Raw genomic sequence first — 19092 nt, forward strand, 5'->3', positions numbered from 1 at the left:
CCCCTCTCCGCCTTCGACGTCAAATTGAAAATTGCAAGAAATCGCTTATTTGGGGGGGGGTGGGGGGAAGCAATACCCGAATGCTTTCAACACCAAAAGCCTCTGAGAAAATGCTGTGGGTGGTGATTATGACAGGACAATGCCTTCTCCCTCTTTTGTTTTTTGTTTTCTTTTATCTTCGCTGCCTATAGAGGGTTGGGGTTTTTTTCCTCCCACGACAAAGTAGGACACAATCAGCAACTATCTTTAAAAAAAGACAGAAGAAAAAAAAAAATCAACTTATCTTCGCCGGCACGTGATATCTCTTCACGTTCTCCATAGCTTTCATTAACCGGGGTGAAATGACCGCAAACAGTGCGACACAGAGCGAAATTAAATGTACACAAACTCTGGAGCCACTAACCCCAGTTTACTCCCTCAGCAAATATCGTACCAAGTGTGCCACCGCCGAGGGCAATTTTAAACCTCTATTATTCACGACATTTTTTTCAGGAAAGCCCAGCTCGGCTCTCAGAAGGCCTCCAAACTACAGTGACGGTGTGGAACAGACCTTAAAATCCCAGCCCGGCACGGGGAGGAGGTTAGCGGGCTGTTTCCAAGACCCTCTGCCAGTGCCATCCCCCTGTAAAACAAGGTGCCCCGGGAGCCCCGCAGTTGTACTTATCTCACAAAGCGCCGGGCAGAGAAGTCCCCCCCTCGCCTCCCCAAACAACCTGCTCTCAGCCCTCGCCGGGGGGGTGAAAAAAGCACCCCTCCATTTGCTCTTGCGCTGCTTAAATTCTGCACGGAGTTAGAACGCTCTGCCAGTCAGCTCTGGTGTGTATCCTAATTTACAAACCCACCGGTGAAGAAACACTTTGCTGGGAAAGACCGGGGGGGGGTTGGGGGGGGTGGGGGGTACTGAGGGGGGAGGGATCCTTACCCTAGCAGCCTGCAACGCAAAACTCCAGCTGGTTTTAGCTCCCTACCCGCTACTCGGGGTAAGGAGGACCTAAGTAGTGAGCCGAAGTCTCTTCGAGCCGGGGTGATCCCAGCAAAACAGGCGCACGTTCTCATTCCCCGCTTGTACCGTGCGGGCAGCTCCCCCAGAGCATGCGAAGGCAGACCCTGGGAACATGTTGGGGGGCTAAAATCCTGCAACCTGCAAGGCATTTTGCCGCCCGGCGCTCCGGTTTTGCCGGAGGGATCTAGCGCGGGATCTGGCCGGCGGCCGGGGAGCGGCAGGACGGGGCGAGCGCCCGGCGCCGCCGGCAGCTGCCGGCCGGCAGCCCGCCGGTGCCCACCCGCCCGAAGGGTCGGTCTCCTTAGCAGCCGGTAAGGAAACGATCTGCCTTCTCCTTTGGGGCCATGCTTGACCTGTCCTAGTGGGAAATAACTAGTTAGGATCCTTGCCGTCTTTGCCAGCAGCCCGCGCGTTTTGTAGTGGCTTCCAGAGCATGTTGCTACCACCCGGAAAAAAAAAAAAAAAAAAAAAAAAAAGAAATTAAAAGAAACAGCCTGGTGTTTTAACGTCCTGCGGTGTCGGACTGGAAATTCACCGGCAACTAGGCGGGAATTAAACGAGAAGGTTTCCATGAAGGGAAAGGTCTAAAACCCCCGTGTCCTTATAAACAGACAGAGCTCAGACCTGAAAGAGTCTACGATCTCCGGGTGGCTTTTTCTTTCTTAACATTTACGTGCTTCCTTAATGACGATTTTGAGCTCGGCAGAGCACTGTTAGCTAAGAAAACATTATCCGTTAGAATAGGACCAAGATGCTTTCGAAAGAACAGCGGTGGAGTCTCCTGGTAAAGAAGACCGACTGTAGCTGTTTGAACACTTTCTGCAGCTCTCTAAACATAAAGAAAGAAAATAATTGCAAGCCTTGAAAGGTTAACTTCTAATTCTACCAAATAAGTACTAAGTTATCCGTTTAGGCCAAAGGAAATGCACTTCCACTGCAAATCAAATCTAACATTTTCAGTACACTGCACAGTTCAAAACAAGGAGAAAACGCATGTCTCACAGAGGCTAACTAATGTTCTTATCAATAAAAATAATACGGCAAACCGTCTCTACCCCAGCAAAATTCCTCCTCATTCTGGTCGGCCGTGACCTCTATAAATTTCAGGCAATAAGGCTGGATGGCATATGGCTCTATTAAAAGAGGGGAGAAAAGCAGAAGCACTTCTTTTTTTTCCCCAAGATTTCATTAGCAAGAGGTTTAACGGTGGGGGGGAAAAACCCCAAACCACCAGTGTTTGCTGGGCGAAGAGAAATTACAAGCCAGCGAGTGTCTGTAAATGAGTAACTTCGAGGCAGCCCAGCCTCGCTGCGGCTGTTCCCTATCACTGAACACCGCCTAGTTCAGGGGAAACATGCTATTTTCCCTCTTCCCTATATTATTAACCCCACTCAAAAGGATTTTTTAACAATCTGGATAGGAAGCTGGTTGTGCTGCCATTTCATTTACCCTTCCTAACAGGTCGGGTACTGAAAATTTAATTCCTAATTGAAACTGCTCTAGTCCACCCAGAGCGATGCGCACACACAGATAGGCACAACGAAGTGCTGCACCTTGCTGGTTTGTGGCACCGCATGAAAGCTTTAATGAAAACTTCATGCTTCGATGCTAATAAACAGTTTATTATCACGCGATGGCCTAATGCAAACTTTCAGAGTCACTCACGAAATACAGAGAATAGGGAGAGATTGGCATAAAACTGGAAGTATCGACTCAAAGAAGAATCGGGTTAGACAGGGAAATCCTGTGGTTCCCCCCCGAGTGTTTTGGCAGAAGACGCAGCCCAGCCGAAGAGCGCATCCCCTCCCCCTAGCTTGTCTTTTATTCCCGATCGTTGTGGTTTTTTTAATCATATTTCGCATTGTTTCGAGGGAAACTGGAAAATCGTCTCCTTTACTCTGCAATGCCAAGCCCTCGGAAAAGAAAAAAAAAAAAAAAAAAGCAGCATTCAGGTAATGAAGTCTGTAACTAAACGGTAATTGAATCAGCATAATTTGCACACTGAATGGTTTTCAAATGCTCCCAGTTTACAATTAAAGGAGAATTAATGCGCTTGTTGTTCAGACTGCAGCGCATTAGAATAAATCCAGCACTGTTGTTGTAATGAGTCGAGAGCAGTTTAACTGCCTGCAAACACATTTAAAATTTAACACGACGTATCGATCTCGCTCCGGCTTTTTGATAGATTATTTGCCACGCACTTTTCTCTCCGCTTCCCCCCCCCCCCCCCGCACCCTCCCCCCCCCCCAGGCTATAAAATTCGCGGGGAGGAGAGACGCCCGCGGCAGACGTGGCACCACCCGGCGAGGGCAGGGGCCCCCGGGCGGGAGCCGCGTCGGGCGGGCACGGGACGGGACGGGACGGGACGGGACGGGCGCGACCCCCGGCGCTGCGCGGCCGCTCAGGGCACTGCGCGGCCGCGGGAGGAGCGCGAGCCCGGCCTGCCCCCCACCTACACACCCCCCCCACACCCCCCCCCCCCCCCCCCCACACACACCCCCACACACACACCCACACACACACAGGCCCCCGCCCCCGCCCCGGCCCGGGCCCGCTCGGGATTGGCTGCCCCGCGCTCCGCCGCGCTCAGCCGCGCCGCGCTGCCCCGCAGCGCCCCCAGGCGGCGCGGCCGCGCCAGCGCAGGGAGCCGCGGCGCAGGCAGCGCCCGCCGGCCGCGGAGCCCGAGCCGGAACGGAGCCGGAGCCGGAGCCGGAGCCAGAGCCGGAGCCCGAGCCCGAGCCGGGCCGTCGCCTCCCTCGGCACGGGCGCCGAGGTGCTTCTCTCGGCAGGCCTCCTGGAAAAGGAGCTTTTCCCTCCTCCGCCGCCACGGGGACGAGCGCCCGCCAAGCGTTTGCCGGCTTAATGCACGGCAGGCGAGCGAGGGCACGGGCTGCGAAGGAGCAGCCTGCCTCGGTTTTCTTCCTTGCGGTCGCAGAGGGAATCGAGTGTGTGTTAAAGCAGATAACGCCGCTGTTTACTCGTGCTCCCCCGTAATCTTAAAGGAGATTTGCGACGAAAGTCAATGACATTTCACCCGGAAAATACTAGCCGTGCTCGTCACCGAGTGCCTGCACGCCTGTGCCGCGCCGCCCGCGGTGGCACTCGGGGGGTGGGGGGGGGGGGGCGTCCCTTTCGGAGGGGCTCGCACCCTCAAGAGGGACCAGAAGGCAAGAAGTTGCCTCCAGCCCACAGCCTGGGCGGGCGCCCCCGCGGCGGCGCTCCGGTGCCCCCGCAGGAACCGATGGCCCCGGCCCGGCAGGTGGCACCGGGGGACCCGGCCCGGGAGCCCTCGACCCTGCTCTCGCCCGGCGGCTAGCCCCTTCCCCGCGGAGGAGAAGTTACCGGTCTGCCCCCCGCCCCGCGCCCCGCCGAGAGCCCCCGGCCGAGCCCCGCGCCTGCCCGGCCCGGCCCGGCCCGGCCCGGCCAGACCCCGGGAGGACGGGGCAGGGCTGGCTGAGGGGCGCCGGTAGTTGCCGTGAGTTTGTTCGTCCTCCGCCAGGCTGGTGGCCTCCTTCCCGCCGAGCTCCCCCCTCCCCGACCCGTGCGAGGGGCCGGGGACACTCACCAGGTAGAGGGTGGGCTGCAGCAGAAGGACCGCGTACCAGTACACAGCCTGCATCCTCGCCGCTCAAACTTCCCCCGCGCTGCCTTCGCTGCCTCTTTGTTCCTTCCAGAACATAGATCCACCTGACATCCACTTTACAGAACAAGCAGAGCTCTCACCAGCCTAGACAAAAATGAAATTATAGACCCCATGACCACGAGACAAGGTTAGGCTTGAGACAAGGGGGGAAGAGAGGTGTGTAGGGAAGGGGGGGGGGGGGCGGGAGAGAAGGAGGAGATGGGGTGCGTGGATGGGGGTGGGGGAAACAAAAAACGATTAAAATCGAGTTCATCCAGCGTCAGAGCAAAGTGATTGCACGGTCCGGGCTGGCTGCGGAGCGCCTGTAGGCAGCGCTCCCCGGCGCTCAGCCCTTTTACTGGGCGGGAGAGCCCCGTGGTGTGGGCTGGGACGGCCCGGGGGTGCCACCGCCAGCCCTGCCCTGCCTGCCTGCCTGCGCGTCCTCGGCGGGGAGCGGGCGGCAGCCGCCCGGCCCTTGGCCGCGGAGCCCCGGCAGCGCGCCGGAGAGGCGAGAAGGGGCAGGAGGCGCTGGGAGCGGCGCTCCGGGGCTCCCGGGCGGGCGCTTAAAGCCGAGGCGACGAGCTTCGCCCCCGGGACGCCCGAGCAGGCTCTGCGTACCCCCACCCCCCCGCGCCCACCTCCCTCCGCCGCTCCTACGGCGCGCCGTGCCTCGCCCCGGGCCGGCATCGCGCCCCGGGGCGCCCCGACGGGCGCGGACCCCCGGCCCCGGCCCCGGCCCCAGCCCTCCTCCGCCCCCGCGCCCTGCGGACAGCCCCGCCGCCGCGGGGGGGCCGCGGCGGGGATACGTACGGCGTGGGGGGTCCGACGGCGGCCGGGGCTCCGCGGGGCGCTCCATGGGCGAGCCTAGAGGGGCCGAGCGCCGCGGCGCAGCCCGCCGCCCCCGCGCGTCTCCTGGCCGCGCTCCGCACCGAGGTGTCCCGCGGCCTCCGTGCATCCGGCGCGGGCGCTGGCAGGGCGGCGGGGCGGCTGGCAGGCTTCCCCCCCTCGCCTCCCCTTCTCCGCACCCGGCCGCGCTCCGGCTCCGCCGAGCAGGACACTTACGGGAGGAGGGAGCTGCCCGGGCTGCCCGCTCGCCTTCGGCGGGGGGCGCGGGCAGGAGCGGCGGCACAGGCGCTCCGGGGCGTCCAGGGCGATTTGTCTCTATTAAAAATGACTTAGTGGCGAGCGAGCGGCGAGCGCCTGCTATTTAACTTCAGATAAAATCTATCTGCAAAGACCTTGGCCGATCATCTTAAAAGAAAGCGCCGGAGCCGAGCACTGTCCGAGCCTCACTGCTTGGGGAGAGAGAAAGAGCGGCGGAGGGGGGAGGAGGGGGGGGGCTCGCTTGGCGAGGGGGGAAGGGAGGAGGGAGAAAGGGGAGTTCAGCGGCGTCCCATCCTCTGCTCTGAACGGGGTGATGAATCAGAGCCCTCCCCGGGCGGCGCGAGCTGCCTTGCGCTGCCTGCCTTGCCCGCCCTGCCCGCGCTGCCTGCCTTGTTGCCCGCCCGGTACGCGCTGCCTCCCTGCCCGGGCTGCCCGCGCTGCCCGCCCTGCCCGGGCCGCTCGTCCTGCCCGCCCCGCCCGGGCCGCTGCCCGCCTCCGCCGGGGTGCCGGCGCTGCCCGCGCTGCCCGTCCTGCTGCCCGCGCTGCCCGCCCTGCTGCCCGCGCTGCCGCCTGGGACGCAGCCCGTTTCCCTCTCCGCCAGCCCGCGGGAGCCGGGTCGCTGCCCAGCGCCTGGACGGAGCCCGGGAGAGCACCTCTTTCCTCTTCCCTTCCTTCCATTTTAGTTTTTTCCACCTCCCTCGGGGCGGGGGGGGGGTCCCGTGGAACGACAGCGCTGCTTAGCTTGGGAAGGCAGCGGGCGCCCGCCGAGCAGGCAGGCGCTGAGGTGGCGGGATCTTGGAGCGGAGCTGGGTGACGGCTGCGGGAGCCAAGCTCTCGGATTAAAGGGTTGCTTCTCCCCCGCAAGCGAGAACCTGTAGCTGGACAGCCCCTCGGAGTGAAGCTGGAAAGCTCATCCCTGCCCCGCGCTGTGGCTAATCCCGCCAGCTGTCACGCAAAGGGAAAGGTCTCATCGACCTTGTTTTTCTTCTTCTTTGCAAGGAGTCCTACGGGGTTTTTCCTTGCCCTCTTACAGTCCCCAAACCGTACCATTACCGGGGCGACATTGGGACGGGGTGAAGGGGAGGATACCAACAGCACGGGGTAGCCTTACCAGATGCCCAGCCTCGACAGCAAAACTCAGATTTATCACCTCCCAGAGGGGAACCAAGAAGCAAGCCAGCATGCTGTACGGAGTGGCAAATGAGAGAGAAAAAGAGGACTTCAGTTGTCCTGCCAAATCCTTGCTTCCCTCAGAGCATGTCCTGGTAATTAACATCTGCAATCTGAGGCTTCGGTACCAAGCTGTAAAATACCGGTTTAATTTGGGGGTCTCGGTTCGGAACGCTGTAGCAAAAGGGGAACGGGGAAAGGAGGGGGAAGGCAATGAGCACTCTTTGAAAGAGCTGCACCAGAGCCTCCCCCATGGCCATTTCTGCTCCAAACACCTGGAAGATGGACACCTCCATATGTCTCCAGCACCAGCGCTCTGCTAGGCATGTGGGATGCTCACGTCACGGCTTTGCACAGAAGCGTGCAGCCTGCAAGGAATCATACCGTCACCCTGCCCCTCCAGACAGCTTCTGCGTTACAGTACAGGCTAAAGCTGCCTAGGGACTTCTTGTTTCAAATGGGTAACAAATAAAAAATCACAGCTGACTTTTCCCTCTCAACTCCCTCCTTCCTATCTATGCCACTCTTACTTCCCCAGAAGCGAGGGGCTTTGTCCACACTTAACAATCAATCTAGGGATAGATAGACAGATAGATAGATAGATAGATGCATAGATAGACAGAGAGAGAGAGAGAGAGATTTTCTCTCTTCGCATAGAACAAACTTGCCATAAGCTGCATGGAGCATACTGCTGATCTTTGCAATAAGCTCCTGCTAAATATTTAGACGCAGCATGGTTTGTTACTCTTACCTTAGATATGAGATTGCCAGGTTAATATGGAGTAGAAAAGCAAAAGCAAAGTCTAACAGATTTCAGTGGGTCATGTTCCTGAGGAAGACATCATTTCTTCGGGAAGGAACAATCCCCTCTTCAAGGGAGAACAATTCAACTCTACAGTCTGTGTAACTTGATTCAGCTGCTCCAAGGTCTGATCATTAATGTCTTCATATTGGAGGCGACAGGGAAGTAGTCCTTGGAGAATAATTATTCCTTCAGCTGGCCAAATAGAAGAAAGTTCTCATTCAGATCCTTATGTCTCATGTAGGGGAGCACTGCGGAGGAACTCCTGGCTTTGTTGGACTCACAAGCATGGCTTCTCTTTACTTTGACCCGATAAAATTTCCTCCCCCCTGTGAATTCAGCAAGGTCTTATATGACCAAGAAGTCTGTACAGTATCTACTTGAGTTGTCAGCAGGCTCTTGAGTCGAAGTTCTTAAGGATGGACAAACCTGTTTGCTGTCAGGTTGGACTGATCCAACATCCCATTGGCTTCACTGAGGGTTTCTTCGCTCTTCAGCTGACCTCCTCAGCCAAAGGCCACTGGGACAAATTCTTTAACTACAGTGGAACTGAGCTTTTCTTCAGAAATGCTGTTTGGACTGCTCCTTCTCTCCATTGTCACTCCAGAAGAAAGGAGCAAGGAGCATATGGGAGCCTGGATTGATCTTTTTTGTTTTTTGGGGGGGCGGGGGGGGAGGGGGGAGGGGGGGAAGCAGGCTTCAAAATATTCCAGCTGTGAACATGTGATACTTTTTCAAAGGGAATGCAATGCTTATGAAAATCTGACATTTAGGATTTTTGGACACAGTCTTTTGACTTTTATCTGATTCTGCAATATTGGTACAGCAGCTTAAGCAGAATATGAGATTTTTTTGAACTGAATTTTAATTTCAACCGTCTGGATGCTGTTTGTCATCTTAGCAATAAGGTCCCCAGCAAGGTAGTGTCAGGTAACAAGGTTTTAAAGAATCACAAATTCCAGCTTTACTAACGGACTTTAAAGAAGACCAGTTAGACTTTAAAATGTAATTGGACTATTCTAAAAGCTTTGAAATACATTCTAACCTTTAGACATCTTCCCTGTTAACTGCAAAGATAGCTTCCTGGCTTGCAGAGCTGAAAGGGTCACAAGCAGAAAATCCGAAGACAATGGCAAGTGATTAATAATTGCCACAGGTTCCAATGGAAGATGGGCATGTGGTTTAATTGCTTGAGGCACCAGAAGAAAATACCGTGCTGTAATGATAAATATCAAATGGCTGTGCTGAACTTACTGCACAATGTAGTTAAACTGCCTAAACATGGACAGTTATGTACAAAATAAAAATAGTAAAAGGAACTGAATCCCATGCAATACTATTCATATAGGCCATGTTTCTTATTTTGGAACTACTGCCTAGAAAAAAGAAAGTAAAGCAAAGAAGGCAAAGGTGGGCCAGAGTACTAAGGGCTAAAACAAGTCTAAGAAGGTGAAAAACCGATGTAGCTTAACCACCATTTTTCGGTCTGCTCTTAATCAGATTTTTTCCCCAGTGTTTCAGGGTTACAGCCAATGCCTCCACTGGGAATTTTATCTCTGTTAAAGTCAATGAAGTTTTGCCCCATCTCTGTAAAGGATATATTAAAGTGTTAACAATGGCTGTCTTGAAACAAAAAAATCAGCCTGTGCTATAAGCAAGTATCATCTCATCTATATGCATGTTGAAGTACTATTGAATTCAACTGGAGTTGCATATGCACTACAATGACAGATTATGGCCTCCACAGCTTTTCTATATTTGTACTATGCAGTGTACAGGCCAGATGCCTCATATCACTCATGTAAATAATCTTACTGAAATGTTCTTCATATTGTCAACCATTAATTCATCAGACCTTTTCTTCTTATCCTTTCCCTTCTTCACATTTCAAATAGATTTCTTTTGTTTCAAGGAAATCTTCATGTTTGAACAGAGTATTTTTATGGTTAGTATAAATACTAGAGAGTCCCTTGTCACATTTTATTTCCATTCTTTCAAGGTCAGAATATGACTGTATGTACCATTCATATTTCTAAATATAAAAATATCTCTGCGAGACTTTTTTTTTTATTACACTGATTTCTGCCTACTTACAGTCGAAGACATACCACGAAGTGGTGTTACTCTGTATTCTATATGGAAAAATACAGGAATACTCCAACCACTTCAAGAGAAATGCTCTGAATCCATGGTGTTCTTAATTATTTCTCCTGTCGCTATGTCATGAGGACTCACACAATGTTGGAGTGAGATGTGACATTCAGCATCAAAGAAGACTAAAAGGTAATGTACAAACAGCAGTGTCTGGATCACTCAGTGCTTCTGTGATATAAATATGAGCAAGCCTATAGGCTTCACGAGACTTATTCCAGGTGGCACTCAGTGTGCACATACGTACTCAGGATTTTTCCCAAAATACTTGAGGTGAGGTGAGACGTAAATTATTGTTTATATGAATAAAATTTACAGCCAAGTTTATCTATGGGATTTTCTCATTAATAATGCCTTTAAATCCAAGGGGGGGGTGGGGGTGGGGTGGGGATCTCAAGATCATGAGTATAATAAGTAAAAAAGCTTTCTAACCTTCTTTGCATAGGGAGCTTCTTTTCTAACATAATGTGTATAACAGAGATTTGTATTTGCATTCCACATTTATTTCATCCATTAGTTCTTGACAATTTTCTACAGTGGCAGTACAGGAAATATAAAAGGAAAGGAAAGGAAAGGAAAGGAAAAGGAAAAGGAAAAGGAAAAGGAAAAGGAAAAGGAAAAGAAAAGGAAAGGAAAGGAAAGGAAAGGAAAGGAAAGGAAAGGAAAGGAAAGGGGAAAGGGAAAGGGAAAGGGAAAGGAAAGGAAAGGAAAGGAAAGGAAAGGAAAGGAAAGGAAAGGAAAGGAAAGGAAAGGAAAGGAAAGGAAAGGAAAGGAAAGGAAAGGAAAGGAAAGGAAAGGAAAGGAAAGGAAAGGAAAGGAAAGGAAAGGAAAGGAAAGGAAAGGAAAGGAAAGGGGAAAAGAAAGGAAAGGGGAAAGGAAAGGAAGGAAAGGAAAGGAAAGGAAAGGAAAGGAAAGGAAAGGAAAGGAAAGGAAAGGAAAGGAAAGGAAAGGAAAGGAAAGGAAAGGAAAGGAAAGGGGAAAGGGAAAGGAAAGGAAAGGAAAGGAAAGGAAAGGAAAGGAAAGGAAAGGAAAGGAAAGGAAAGAAAGGAAAGGAAAGGGAAAGGAAAGGAAAGGGGAAAGGAAAGGAAAGGAAAGGAAAGGAAAGGAAAGGAAAGGAAAGGAAAGGAAAGGAAAGGAAAGGAAAGGAAAGGAAAGGAAAGGGAAAGGGAAAGGAAAGGGGAAAGGAAAGGAAAGGAAAGGAAAGGAAAGGAAAGGAAAGGAAAGAAAGGAAAGGAAAGGAAAGGAAAGGAAAGGAAAGGAAAGGAAAGGAAAGGAAAGGAAAGGAAAGGAAAGGAAAGGAAAGGAAAGGAAAGGAAAGGAAAGGAAAGGAAAGGAAAGGAAAGGAAAGGAAAGGAAAGGAAAGGAAAAAGAAAAGAAAGAAAAGAAAAGAAAAGAAAAGAAAAGAAAAGAAAAGAAAAGAAAAGAAAAGAAGAAAAAAGAAAAGAAAAAGAACGTAAAGTAATGGAAGGAGTCTGTACACTGTCCAGAAAATACCACAACTTGGGTGAGTTTCCTGAATACATAATTAGATTTCGAAAACAGTGTAGGACTAAGTGAATTTCTTAATTAAAATCCAATTATTGGAATACTTCATGATGGCCACTCTAGGGATTATTAGCTGACAGCAACACTTGTTGAAATAATAAAACTTGATAACAAAAGTTTTATTAAAATCTCTATGTGTATAGTTTTTAATCACAAAGTAACACAATGTATATAATGTCAGCTGGGAAGGCTTTATGCAAGAGAGCTAAAATACGAGAGTTAAATTGTCTTGAAGTAGGAATTGATGTGGGAGTGAGTCTGCAAGAGCAGTTGTCTCTTATTTCTGTGTGATGGTGAAGAAGAAAGCAAGGAAGTCCCCGAAGGCTTCTTGGACTGCCTGCAGAGCCAAAGGAAGGAGGGATGCTCCCAGCCCAGGGCACCATTGAAGCAGCTGCTCTTGGGCTCCTGGGAGCACATTGCTCCTAAGGCTTGGGCCGGAAAGCTGCACAAACCTTGAGCATTCAGGGCAGAAGGCCACCCCATGGAGAATGAGGAAGAATGGCAAAACTTCTCCCTGAAAGCCTGCCAGGGTAGGACATCCTGGCTCGGTAAAATGACATCATGTAGCTGCACCTTCTGAAGCAGCATAGTCAACTGTCCTCCATTCACTGTCTTGTAAGCAGGAATAAACTCCATGACACAGCATTACTGTCACTGAAAGGAGATCTCCTAGTGTCTTTTCCTCTGCCGTTTTTTCTCATTCATACTGTATTGGTTGTGTACGCTCAACAGCAGTGCTGGGCTGACAGTCCTGAAGAGAGAACTTGCTCGTCACTCTGCGGAGTGGCTGCAGCCGAAGCCAGGTAGGGCAGGAGGGCAGGTTGCACTGCCGCTCGGCTCTCCTTGCTGCTGGAGCAGTCACATCGAAGGCTCTGAGGGCAGCTCCTTCCACACACCCCTCCATCCCTTGGGTTTTGTGCCAAGCACATTAGAGCAAAGCCGAGAAGCAGCAGTGCTGGGTCTTCTGCTACGCGCTCACCCATCCACGGGGAGCCAGGCAGGGGCTACAGCTTTTATGCACTGCAATAAAAAGCCTCAGAGCTCTGCTGACATCAGGAAGGGAAGTACAGGTAGTGAATGACTGGAATTGCTGGTGTCCAAAAGAAAGCTTATTCTCTTTTAAGAAAGCAGCTGATAAGGGGATAAATTATTTCCGTTAGAAGAGCCTGACAGCTGAGCTCAGACACTGGCATCTTCATGCCAAATACTGTTGCCCACTGCCTTTAGCTAGGAAGAAACAGGCTCCTGGGCGAATCTTAAGTGTGATACGTGGAGCTCTACACCCTTTCAGATTGCCTTCACTTCATAGCAGGTTTGTAAACTACCTACCACACTGATTTTGCTAGGAGCTCAGTGAGTAGCAGAACCTGAGTGAGGGGGATATTTTACCTTTTGTAATGACATAACTTAGTATTGTTTTTCCTACAAGGCAAAACGAGCTATCAGGAAACAACTCAGAAACAACACTGCCTTTCGTGTTTTAAGCCCGTAAATTTAGGTGGCCAGTCTGTTCTTCTTCAGATAACTGAAAGTCTTGAGACTTCCTTCAAACAAGGTGGAGTTGAGCTTTTGTGACAAGTCTCATTTGGATCCCTCTTGCAATGACAAGAATTTTTAAGGGCAAGTTTTGTCCAAGTCCCTCACCTAGTAAATGATTTCCTGTGGCCAGGTGTTAAGGCCAGCAAGGAATATCTTTAAAACCATTCAAGGCTGTTTGCACTTCATTATCAGGATTTTACATTGTAACTACAGTAATTAGGGCTAAAAAGACCCCAACAGGATTTATTTTTCTATTATCTAGAGGGGGTTCCCTTAGTCATAGGTGTAAAGTGCAATCTTCAGTCAGACATCAGCCCACTCAAATGGACTGCATCTTGTTACTTTACTCAACTACGAACCAGCTTCAATATTTTTGGTATTTAGGGGATAAAAAAGAAATGTAACAATATGGGAAGGAGCTATATACTTTGTAAAACTATGTGAAAGTGTGTCAAATTTCACCTGCAATAGCAATATGATAATTAACTGCTTTTGCATACCCAAATCTACATTTGGCATTAAAACAAAGTGATATTATGGACTAGAATATTGTGAAATCTTTGTTAGAAATGGACAAATCTTGGAAGAACTTTCACCTTTGATGAAAACCTGAAATAGGTTTTCATCTTTACTTTACAAGGGAAGAGAAAGCTTCAGGCAACATATCAAAGAAATTACAGAGGAAATGAAATTCCTACTTTTGCATGCAGTTGCTGCTGAGGTATGAATACTTGGCTACAAAAAGAGAGACAGCTGTCAGGATCACCAGCATTAATGAATACATGTTTAAAAACAAAGGGACGTTGATTCGTCGAGTTACTTTGTTGTGCCGTTGCAATAGCTGTACTGCACACAGATGCATTTCCATTTTACTCTTGAGAAAACTTTACTAAAAATTGCTGGGAAGTGAAGCCAAAAATCAGAAGAAAGAGAAATATCCAATTCCCATGGTTTACATCATTTAATGTAAAAATTCATGCTTTCTCTGTCAAAGATGGGGGGGGGGGGGGGGGGGGAAGGCGCTTAATTACGCTGGATTATTACAATCTTCCAGTGCCACCTTGTGGCTTAGCATAATACTGCAAACCACATCCAACATTCAACTTCCCAATCGCTAAGCATATGCAGCCAATTATGCATGCAGCAGTCCATAAAGTTAAGATAACAAACTGAGAGCAGGAAGAGGGTTTTTCATCTTATATATTGAACAATCTTCTGCCCCTGCCACAACAAAATGCCAGCTTTTGCCGGTACGGAGTTGCACCCATCGCACCTAATGCTAGTATTTGGGTGTTACTCAAAAGATGTGCCCCAAAGCAGTACACAGAAAGACTCCCAGAGAGGCTTTGTAACAGGTCATGTCAAAGTACTTTAGCATTGCTCTATGTCTACACCATATAATTTAGCACCAAGGATATACTTTTTGGTTTAAACCACTGTTCTTATTTCACAACGTAACTGAGTACATCACCATAGGCAGGCATTACCACATGCGGGCACCTATTCCAGTTCTTGACCACTTTCATGTGAAGACTGCTTTCCCAAGCCTACCACTATTTCCCTTGCTGCAATGTGAGGCTATGTTACCACATCACACTCACAGCAATGGGACATGGTTCCCTTCCATATTGCTACAACAACAACAACACCTTGCACTCATATACATAGTACTTTGGTGGTAAGCACTTTCCACTAACAGTAAGTGGACGTCTTAAAGCTGCAAGTTAAGAAGTATATATCATCCAGAAACAATCCTGATCCATTTTGTTGACAGAGGTCATAACCTTTTTGAACAGGAAAGTATTTGGGGTTTGTGTGGCAAATGTTTTGGTAGCAGGGAGGGGCTACAGGGGTGGGTCCTGCGAGAAGCTGCAAGAAGCTTCTCTCGCTCCAAGTAGGACGCGCCTCTGGCCAAGGATGAGCCCATCAGTGATGGTGGTAGTGCCTCTGGGAGAACAGATTTAAGAAGGGAACCTGCAGCAGATCGGGAAGTGGGCTGTGAGAGAAGCCCCTCTGCAGACAGCAAGATCAGGGAAGGAGGAGGTGCGCCGGAAGAGGTGATGCCCCTGCAGCCCGTGGTGAGATGGCAGGCTGTTCTCCTGCAGCCCCTGGAGGTGAATGGGGAAGCAGATGCCCACCTGCAGCCCAGGAAGGAGCCTACCAGAGCAGGGGGATGCCCCCAACGAGGACGTGACTCCATGGGAAAGCCTGGGTGGAGCAGTCTGTGCCTGAAGAACTGCAGCCCATGGGAAGGACCCATGCCGGAGAAGTCCATGGAGGACTGTCTCCTGTGGGAGGGACCCCACACTGGAGCAGGGGAAGAGCGTGAGGAGTCCTCCTCCCCCTGAGAAGGAAGGAGCGGCAGAGACAGTGTGTGATGAACTGACCGCAACGCCCGTTCCCCATCCCCTGTGCCACTCAGAGGGGGGAGGTAGAGAAAATTGGGAGTAAAGTTGAACCCAAGAAGAAGGGAGCAGTGAGAGGGAAGGTGTTTTAAGAATTGTTTTTACTTCCTATTATCCTTGTTTTGATTTGATTTGTAGTAAATTAAATTGATTGGGTTTTTTCCCCAAGTTGAGTCTGGTTTTTGCCTGTGGCCATAATTGGTGAGTGATCCCTCCCTGTCCTTGTCTCAACAGACGAGCTTTTCTTTGTATTTTCTCCTCCTCATCCCACCACAGGGGGAGGAGCGAGTGAGCAGCCTCATGGTGCTTTGTTGCTGGCTGGGCTTAAACCATGACAGAAAGGCATGTCTTTGAGAAGGAAAAGTGTACAGGACAAAAGGATGTCAGCAGCAATGGCAGTGACACCAGCAATAGGTGCAGACCAGCTCACGCTCAGACTGGTACTGTGAACTGTGATTCATGGATGAGACAGTCCAGTTCACCAGGCTGGCTCACCCCACATCCTACTGTGAAACTGCCAGTCTCAGCTATACAAGACCTGCAGCGGTGGCAAAGACGTTTGGAGGACATCAAAAATTAAACTGAGGGGAATCAAGTGGCTTGATTTCCATGAATCTGGATAATCCAAGAAACCACATATGAGACATGTATGAAAATAATCTTCAGGTTGCTAAGGCAAAATTTACTAATATGATCAAAATCAATCCTGGATAATTATGTCTCAGATGAACATGCAGTGCCAGTCAAGCGTTATACAGCAGGCCTTAAATTGCAGTTCTTGTTTTGGAGAATCAACCATTTACCCTACTGACAGATCCATCTTTTACTTTTCAGCCTATGCTCCTTACAGATCTGTGCTGACAAATCTGTTGTTTCATGTCATCTGTCGATAGTATATATTATGCCATTTTCAAAGGTGCTGAGCTTATGTAGTGTACCACTCATAAGGTAATAGGATCATAAAACATAATTGTAAGAAGCACATTTTCAGAAGATTCATCTTCCTCTTGAGGACATAAGATGTGTCCATGGTTTTATATCCACACATAGATTTAAGGAGACTATCAGATGCTGACAGAGGCCTGATTTAAACAGCAATGGTGTTTAAATCTAGCAAGGTGGCCATGATCACTCCAGCTCCCCAGGTAAATTGAGGCTTGCAGATCTCATTTTGCTTTTACGGATCTGGAGGACAGTCTCAAGATGAATGATGATACTTTTCTTAGCCAAGCACATACTAACTAAATAGTCATCTATGTACACATCAGAACGTGGGTGTCTTAAGGGGCCATTACATTAAAATTTAAGGTGGGGTGGGGACTGCATGCTTCAATTAGGTTTTAAGTTCTGCTAAATTTAAAATGTGGCCAGCATGGTAGAGTGTACTTACATAAAACAGACTTACAGTTTTAGAACTTGTTCACTTTAAGCTCTTGCTGACTAAAATTTAGCAAAACCCTGAGCATGGTAGTTTAAATTCCTAGTTTGAATTAAATCCACCATTTTAACAATGTTTACCTGGATCCAGTATAAAGCTGGTCTGAGATAATGATAAATAGGTAGTGGTTTGTTTTCCATTTGAGTGCTGGGCACTGCAACAGTAGATTAATTACCCTTAATTAACGCTCTCCTTTGTAGAAGCTTGGAGCAAACTATCTAATGAGACCAGAAGGAGAGCGGAAGCTACTTGATTCACTTAATGCACAGGTATCATCTGTACAATTATCTGTCCTCTGAGCAGATGGGGTGCACTCACAGCAACCAAGCTCATGGCCCTGGTAAATGTGACAAATTGAAGGAACTTAGGGAGACAGAAGAGCACTACCAATACTCACAGAGGCATCACAGCACAGTCTCAGGAGCGGACTAACAGCACCTGTGCTACTAAATAGTCCTACGGCAGGGCAGCATCCATCTGAAGAGGAGTGAACATCTCCAGTAAATGGGTTCCCTGAACCGTAGGATGTCCCTATATTCTTTTGCACCAAGGATATCAGAGGACAAGGAACCTAGCTTACATTGCGAAGAAGATACACTATGGAAAGATTCAGTTGTCAGGCACACAGTTAATCCAGTTTTTGATGCCATGGAAAACTGGTCATTGGTTTGTACGCCACATGTAACAGCACTGGACATCTGAAGACTTCTGGACAGTTTCTTATACAATATCAAAGAGGATATGGTAGCTGTGGACCATGACAGTATCAATATCACAGGCAGAAAACATAATCTTTTAGGCTGGGGACTAAAGCGTACTCTGAAATACCCCCAAGTACCATGCTCAGAGCCAGAGAAAAGATACACTTAAAAGCATGGCTGAGAAAACAGCAAAGGCAAAAAGGTTAATTTTTGGAACTCTTTGGAATAGGTGAAATCTATATAAGAAAGAAAGCAAAACCAAACTAGAACCAAGTCATTGATTCATCTAAACAGTTACAGAGAACTTTTAAAATAAAACTCAAGGAAAGTCAGCACTTGTAAAAAACCACATATTCTTTCCAATGCTCTGTAATGTTATACCTCTCTCTGTCCAAACAAATGGCATTCCTCTTCACCAAGTCCACAGCTCTGGCAAGGCATCTGAGCCTCTCAACTGCATGGGGTATCTGACTGCCATGCTATTTGAAGGGATGCTCTCTCCCCTCTGTTCCTCAGAGGACTCAAATTCTCTTTAAGAAAGGACTATATGCATAACAACCCCTTGAGGCAGAGCTGCCTCACCTCCATGGTGACATGCCAAGGTGATTCAAACACCCAGAGTACCTGTAATTTCCTGGTCCTTTCATAGGCAGCAGATATCCCTGTCCACGACATGAGGCCCAGCTCCAGAACTGACAGCTGAGAGCAAACGGCTAAGTGCCTGGTGTCAAAGTATCCTCAGATGGTCTGGGAGCTGGAGCATCCAAAGCTTTGGGATATTCTTGATAAGCACAGTGTTCTCGAGGACTAACTTGGAGGGCCTGTTCTTTGCTCATGGCCATAGCTAGGGAAATAAAAACCAAGGATGCCTTCTTAGTAAGGAGTCATAAGGAATAAATGTGTGGCATTTGATGAAAACTCTCTCCTCATTGGACTAAATACCCTGGGGAAAGACTTCCTCTCCTGAATTTCCATTCACTTTAGACATTCCCTCCTTCTGCTGTAGGTTACTGGTGGATAAATTAAGCAGGACCCTTCCACTACAGTGGCAGGATGAGATCATATAATACATGTGATAAAGCAAGGTCAGTGAGCTGTTAAGAGTTTGAAGAACCTTCCTAGAGGTGCTCAAAGGTCCTGGGGGACCGCTGCTGTGCAGAAGGGTGTCAGAGGTATCTACTCTGTCCTATCCTCAGGACCGCCTCAGAAAACAGCGTAGGCATTGCCCACTTATGATTGCATAGCATAACAGCTTGGAAAGCCCACACAAGAAAAAGCCATTACTGACTCAGCTCCAAGCAGTGGCTTGCTTCAAAGTGGCTTGAAAAAGGGCCACAATATATCCTTATATTACATGCACAGTGACTATGCCCACAGGAGCAAAGGAGTTGAAAGAATTAACATGAATGGTGTTTGACTTCAAAAAGGGAACTACCTAAAAAAGAGAAAGCTATGGAAGAAGAATGTAAATGTTACAGGCAAAAGGGTAAAAAATTTTGTATGGTGTGGAAATTATTTTAAGATGTCATGTTAAAGGCTCTTAATAAGCTGGTAACAACTACCAAAAAAACTTTAAAAGGAACAAAATCACAAGCCAGTTATAGTAAACAAC

General features: G+C 49.2%; 1 protein-coding gene across 4 annotated transcripts in view; it reads right to left on the reverse strand.

The window, feature by feature from the left end:
* The window catches only part of NXPH1 (neurexophilin 1), a 164200-nt gene extending 158048 nt beyond the window's left edge, over positions 1 to 6152 (reverse strand). For 3 of the 4 annotated variants that reach the window (XR_007505899.1, XR_007505898.1, XM_049799253.1), the window contains exons 1-2: positions 5688 to 6152; positions 4569 to 4730 (exon numbers count right to left, since the gene is read on the reverse strand). Coding sequence is in view for 1 of the 4 variants with exons in the window: in XM_049799253.1 (XP_049655210.1) it covers positions 4569 to 4622 (54 nt within the window). In the remaining 3 variants the exon portion in view is untranslated. Of the gene's footprint in view, positions 1 to 4568; positions 4731 to 5435; positions 5660 to 5687 lie in introns of those variants that run through there. The other variant, XR_007505900.1, reaches the window with a different exon arrangement.
* Between the last annotated feature and the right edge of the window lie 12940 nt (positions 6153 to 19092).

This window comes from Accipiter gentilis, chromosome 4, assembly GCF_929443795.1.
Source record: "Accipiter gentilis chromosome 4, bAccGen1.1, whole genome shotgun sequence".
Classification (NCBI taxonomy): domain Eukaryota; kingdom Metazoa; phylum Chordata; class Aves; order Accipitriformes; family Accipitridae; genus Astur; species Astur gentilis.